Source organism: Glycine max, chromosome 8 (assembly GCF_000004515.6).
Source record: "Glycine max cultivar Williams 82 chromosome 8, Glycine_max_v4.0, whole genome shotgun sequence".
Taxonomy (NCBI): domain Eukaryota; kingdom Viridiplantae; phylum Streptophyta; class Magnoliopsida; order Fabales; family Fabaceae; genus Glycine; species Glycine max.
Window position 1 is genome coordinate 43,030,974 of NC_038244.2, and position 6,368 is coordinate 43,037,341.

General features: G+C 33.8%; 1 protein-coding gene across 1 annotated transcript; it reads left to right on the forward strand.

The window, feature by feature from the left end:
* The first annotated feature begins 238 nt into the window (after positions 1-238).
* CDPK-GAMMA (calmodulin-like domain protein kinase isoenzyme gamma) lies at positions 239-5,800 on the forward strand. The gene is made up of 8 exons (NM_001248712.2): positions 239-1,439; positions 2,358-2,501; positions 2,649-2,801; positions 3,454-3,566; positions 3,863-4,030; positions 4,566-4,693; positions 5,208-5,328; positions 5,411-5,800. Exons 1-8 carry the CDS (start codon positions 686-688, stop codon positions 5,483-5,485), a joined length of 1,656 nt encoding a protein of 551 aa, NP_001235641.2. The 5' UTR covers positions 239-685; the 3' UTR covers positions 5,486-5,800.
* Positions 5,801-6,368: the final 568 nt, after the last annotated feature.

Sequence of the window (6,368 nt, forward strand, 5' to 3'; positions counted from 1 at the left end):
TTCCAACTTTTCACTCGTTAACATATATGAAACAGTTGACCAATTATATACCTTTTTTGTTGTTTATTTTCACTAATCTTTTTTATCACATTTATTTTCCATTAATATATTACTTACCCATAAAGTTTCTCCAAAATAGGTATAGGTATCATCTCAGTCGTCATCATTCAATTTTTTTTCTCTTTTATTTGCCAACATTAATGTTCTACAATCATCCATTCATATAAAGTATGTGAATGAACTCCACCTTATGTACTACTAGCATTTATCCCTTTTTTTTTTTTATACATTCTTTCTCTTTCACCCTCTTTCAAGGCTCCACTTTTATAATTCCTTGTAATTTCTTCATCAAAGTATCAAACTTGTCTTCTCTCTCTCTCCTTTTACTTCCTCTGCATATATGATATATTCTTCCAAAATCCTCATCTAAGGGTTAATTTTGTTCCGGACAAGTTTTTATTATTATTATTATTATTTTTTAAATTTCAGAATGATTTACTTATAGGTTTCTGATCCAAGGTTTAAGATGTTATAGTTTCCTTGAATTCTCATCTGGGTTCAACCTGTTTGATGTTTTGACTGAATCAGTTTGAAATAGTGGTGATTATCTGATACCAAACATAAAAGATTCAGCTCTTTTTCTTGTTTCTTTGTCACAAGACTTGGATTTTGAGAATCTGGAGACATGGGTTGTTGTGCAAGTAAAGAGTCAGAGCCGCAACACAATGGTTACAGACATGCTGGGACTGGTGGTGTGCACAACCAGAAGACTCATGAACCTTTGGTCAACCAATCAAGAGCACCTGCAAATCAACCTTATCATTTACATGAAAAGCATGCTGCATCCACTGCTCAGACAGTGCCTCAAAATATGCCATGGAAGCCTCCTGGTCCAGCCCTTAGTCCTAAACCTGTTGTTGGTGTTAGGCAAGACACAATTCTTGGGAAGCAGTTTGAGGATGTGAAGCAGTTCTACACACTTGGGAAGGAGTTGGGTAGAGGGCAATTTGGTGTGACATATCTTTGCACTGAGAATTCGACCGGATTGCAGTATGCCTGCAAGTCCATTTCCAAGAGGAAACTTGCGAGCAAATCTGATAAGGAGGACATAAAGAGGGAGATTCAGATTATGCAGCATTTGAGTGGTCAACCCAACATTGTTGAGTTCAAAGGGGCTTATGAGGATAGGAGCTCAGTTCATGTTGTGATGGAGCTGTGTGCAGGTGGGGAACTTTTTGATAGGATTATTGCCAAGGGGCATTACAGTGAGAAGGCTGCTGCTTCAATTTGCAGACAAATTGTAAATGTTGTTCATATCTGTCATTTCATGGGTGTGATGCATAGGGATCTGAAACCAGAGAATTTTTTGCTATCTAGTAGGGACGAAAATGCACTTCTCAAGGCAACCGATTTTGGCTTGTCAGTTTTCATTGAAGAAGGTAAAGTTTTGATTCATTCAATGGTCATTAGTTCTAATTCCTCTGGCATCTTAATGCTGTGGAATTCCAGTTTAACCAATAGATGGAGTCTTCATTGGAAAATATGCTAGTTTTATTTTTAGGATTGAAATATTAATGAATATGCTGCTAAGTTTTAGTGAAAAATTTTAAACGTTTCTATCTCAAACTTTACCTTTGGATTATGCTTTTTAGAAATGTTTTTGCAAATTCATGAAATTTTAAAATTAGAATTTTAGCTGTATTGGTTCCAGTGTTTTACATACAACAACTAATAGGTAGGTGTGGTAGGTGAGGGAGCCTTAGTACAAAGAAGCTTTATTGTCCTTACTTGTTGGCAGCCCTGTTTTGTCAAAACCTGGGCTAGAAAGTTTGAGAACCATAGCATGTGCTTTACAGCACAATTTTCTTAAAAGATGTAGGTTGGAATTAACTTCCATCATTTAATTTAACTAAAGCTTCATATCATTGTTCTTTTTCCTCCATCTGTTTGCGATTATGCATTTGGTTTATAGCATTTCATCACTATACCTAATTGTGGTGTCTTTGATATCCAGTTTGGTCCATGATCTATCAGATAAGCTTTGGCTATACCCAAAAATCACAAGCATGCAGACTTAGTATTTGCAGACAGATTTTCGTTTCAGATTTCACTTAATTTGAGATGTTTTGTCAAATTTTAGGAAATAAAGTTATTGCTTGTTGGTCCATTTTACTTCTGTAATTAGCTTTGAAGTGCTTCACACATTTGTAATCACATCATTCACGGGCAATACATGCACTTAAATATCTATTGAAACTACTTATCATTCAATCAGATGATTTATTGAAATTAAATAGAAGCAAGATTATCTTCCTTTTGGAATGTGTACTTAAATTTCTCTGATTAATTATTTCCAGGAAAGGTATATCGGGATATAGTTGGTAGTGCTTACTATGTTGCTCCTGAAGTTCTGCGGCGCAGATGTGGGAAGGAAATAGATATATGGAGTGCAGGAGTCATATTGTATATCTTACTTAGTGGAGTCCCTCCATTTTGGGCTGGTAAACACTGAGACTTTGATCTTCATAATAGAATAGAGGAATTATCAACTTATATTGAAAACTTAAAACATACATTTTCTTTTTGTTTTCTATTCCCTTTTACTTGTTAGACTTGTCTAATTTGTTTTTATCAAATATGTTCTGTAGAGACTGAGAAGGGAATATTTGATGCCATATTGGAAGGTCACATTGATTTTGAAAGTCAACCATGGCCTAACATCTCAGACAGTGCCAAGGATCTTGTTCGTAAGATGCTTATACAGGATCCAAAGAAACGCATTACCTCTGCTCAAGTTCTTGGTATATAACTTTTTTCATGTGTTTTCTCCTTAATCTTATTAAATACTTGAAGTTTATTAAAATGTATCCAAAACTCCTGATAGTATCTTCCTGCTTACTGGTCAATTTTATGTGTACTGGTAGTGTAAGATTTAGAAGATAAATTATAAGAGGAGTTTGTGAGCTATTGTAGTATGTACAAATAACTATTGTTAATTGTAATGCATGAAGAAACTGAATTCACTTAATAGCTTGTAGATTTCAAAGGCTATTTCATATCTGTATATTATGCTATATCTATACAGGTATGCCAACATACTCTGCAAGTGAACTTACTAGTTGTTAAGACTGGAGATTTGTCAGACAAGATATATTACATCACAAAACTGTATCCTCAGTTTATCACAAATATACAAGTCCTTCCGTTATCTTTAAGGATGTAAATTATTTATTTGTTAGGTATTTGTTTGATAAATAATAGTGTGTGTGTGTGTGTGCACGTGCGCGCATGTGCTTTTGGGAACATAATAACAATGTTCTGATATAATCAGCAGCTGCTGCTGTTTGCAACTGTTGCTGACTGATAACATGGGTTGAGCATCCTTATGAAATTTCTTGGTTCTTGGATTTTATTCTCTCTTGTAACTGATTTATATATTGTATGAATGATTAGAGCACCCATGGATTAAAGATGGAAATGCTTCAGACAAGCCGATAGACAGTGCAGTCCTTTCCAGAATGAAGCAATTTAGAGCAATGAATAAGCTAAAGAAACTTGCCTTGAAGGTATGTCCATCCACAATCTGCATGAAGAGATACCAAAGTGATCTTTAATACTTGTTTCCCTAGATAGCATACTAAGTACCTCTATGTCTATGGATTGCTAAAAATTATCAAAGGTTAACTTTAAACCATAACTTCTTTAAAATGTCTATTAAAGTAGTTACAACATTGAGATGTGAAAAATTTCATTCTAGTGTTCCTGTTATGACTGAGTTAGACCAATCTATGTAACTTTATAGTGAAGGATTATCTAGGTCTTGCAATTCAAAAAACTAACTTGATTTTGAACATTCTTTTAGGTCATTGCTGAGAATATGTCTGCAGAAGAGATCCAAGGTTTGAAGGCAATGTTTACAAATATGGACACTGACAAGAGTGGTACAATCACCTATGAAGAACTTAAGTCAGGATTGCATAGACTTGGCTCAAAGCTTACAGAGGCTGAAGTGAAGCAACTTATGGAAGCTGTAAGCTGTTCTTTTGTCCTCTATATTTTTTCTTTTACCTTGTTTGTTTGGGGAGAAATAGAATGGATTGGGAGGAAATAAGGAGGGAGACAAGTAGAAATATTAAATTTTCACTGTTTATTTGAGAGGGGAAATAGGAAGGAGGGAAATTATTTATGTGAGATACACTATAAAACATCCCCCAAAAAAAAAGAATGAAATGGGAAGGAAATTATCTTTTTCTTTCATTTTTTGGTTTAATTTTTAAAAAAAAAATTATAATAAATTTTTTTCAAAAATAAGAAATAATTTTATGTTAAGAAAAAACAATCATATTAAAAGTTAAGTTTCTTTATATAATTCATTTATTTCCTTCCACTTTCTTTTTCACCCCTTCAAATAAATAGATAAATTCTTCCACTTCCTTCCTATTTCTATTTATCCATACAACATATCTTTGTTTCTATCATTCGTTTTTCTTTTCTCTCTGTTTCACTCCTAATCCAAACAAAGCATAAGGATTTCCAAACTTATATTTCTTGGCTCAAAATTATAGGCTGATGTAGATGGAAATGGCTCAATTGACTACATAGAATTCATCACTGCTACAATGCATAGACACAAATTAGAAAGAGATGACCAACTTTTCAAGGCCTTCCAATATTTTGATAAAGACAACAGTGGGTAAGTCCTTCATCATCATGATTTCTTGTCCAACCTAGTCTTTTCCTCCAATTGCATTTGACTTTGCATTATGCCATTCATATGAATCCTTCAACTACTGAGTCCAATTTTTAAGTTCATTGTCAATGTCATGGTTATCAACTAAGTGTCATGCATTTTGTTTGAGAATTTAATAATAAAGCACAGTGGCCAGCAACCTCATTAAGCGTTTGCTTTGGTAACGTCGGCAAATTGATTTTTTAAATGAAATTGATTTTTCAAAATTGATTATACCTAAAAATTGTTTGAACTCAAAAATCCATTATGGACGTGAAATCAATTCCTCAATGTGCAAGCAAGCATGTGAACATTTATCTAAAATCCAAGCTTACTAGTTTTTCAACATGATTCTCAAAAACTTGACATGAAGCCAAACATGCACTTAAACAATCATTAATTGATGATTAGCATTACTAGGATAGAGAGTCAGGGGCAATGACATATCTTCTCTGGTTTTCATTTGATTTCATTACAGGTTTATTACAAGAGATGAATTGGAATCAGCCATGAAAGAATATGGTATGGGTGATGATGCAACAATCAAGGAAATCATATCTGAAGTTGATACAATTATATCTGAAGTGGATACAGATCATGTAAGCTTATTTTCTATTAAGTGAGTTGCTACAAGTTTCTATTCTAGTTCCATATTCGATACTCAATCTTGTGGTTTCACAGGATGGTAGAATCAACTATGAAGAATTCTCTGCGATGATGAAGAGTGGGAACCAACAACAAGGCAAGCTATTCTAAATCACACCATCTAACCAGTCTGAGGGCCTGGTATCCAAAACCCCTCTAGAGAAAAGGTTTATACCTCTGAGAAGTACTTCCAAACAGTTTGTATCACTCATAGGCATGTAAAGCTTCTATTTAGAATGTTTTTGAGTTACTATGCTCCTCATGACTGTTAGTCAACTCCCTTTTTTTCATTTCTGGGACCTTTTTTTGCTTTTCACTGAGATTCCATTTCCGAGTCCTCTTTGAATTTGTTTTGGACACAAAGTATAAACTCACATAGAAAAAGGTGATATCTCAATAAGATTATACAAGTTTTTGCGCTTGAAATTTGTGTGAAGTTTTCATGCTACAAAGAGAGTGGTTTAGTGGTCAAATCAAACCTTGTTTAGTTAAACCACATTATCTGATGACAACCCCATTATGGCACAGCAAGATTGATTGGAGTTAACAGGATTGGATTCTGACCATGACAATGCCTTCTCATTTTCCTTGTATGAACATTGAAAGTGAGATTGTGCTTGCATAATGCTTAGTACATCTAAGCGACAATAAACCTGGAAAAGACAGAGTGAAAATCCAATACCTATTCAATCCATCGTGAATCAGCAAGAAGAAAGAAAACATTTTTTTTGCAACTACATCCATATCAAATCGTCAATTTACAGTTTTGCCTCTTTTTTCTTAATTCATTAAATTGAAGATACCTTTTCCTTTACCGAGTATTTCAAAGTCATATTTTAAAAATAATCGAACGTTTGAGCTGAATTGTTCTTTTAAATTATAAATTTTTATTCTCAATTCAGGTTTTAAAACTTAGACCGTATCTCTCTCTTTTCAATTTGAATTTTCATTTTATTTTAGCGGTTTTGGTTTAAATGATTCTAGGTTGGGAATG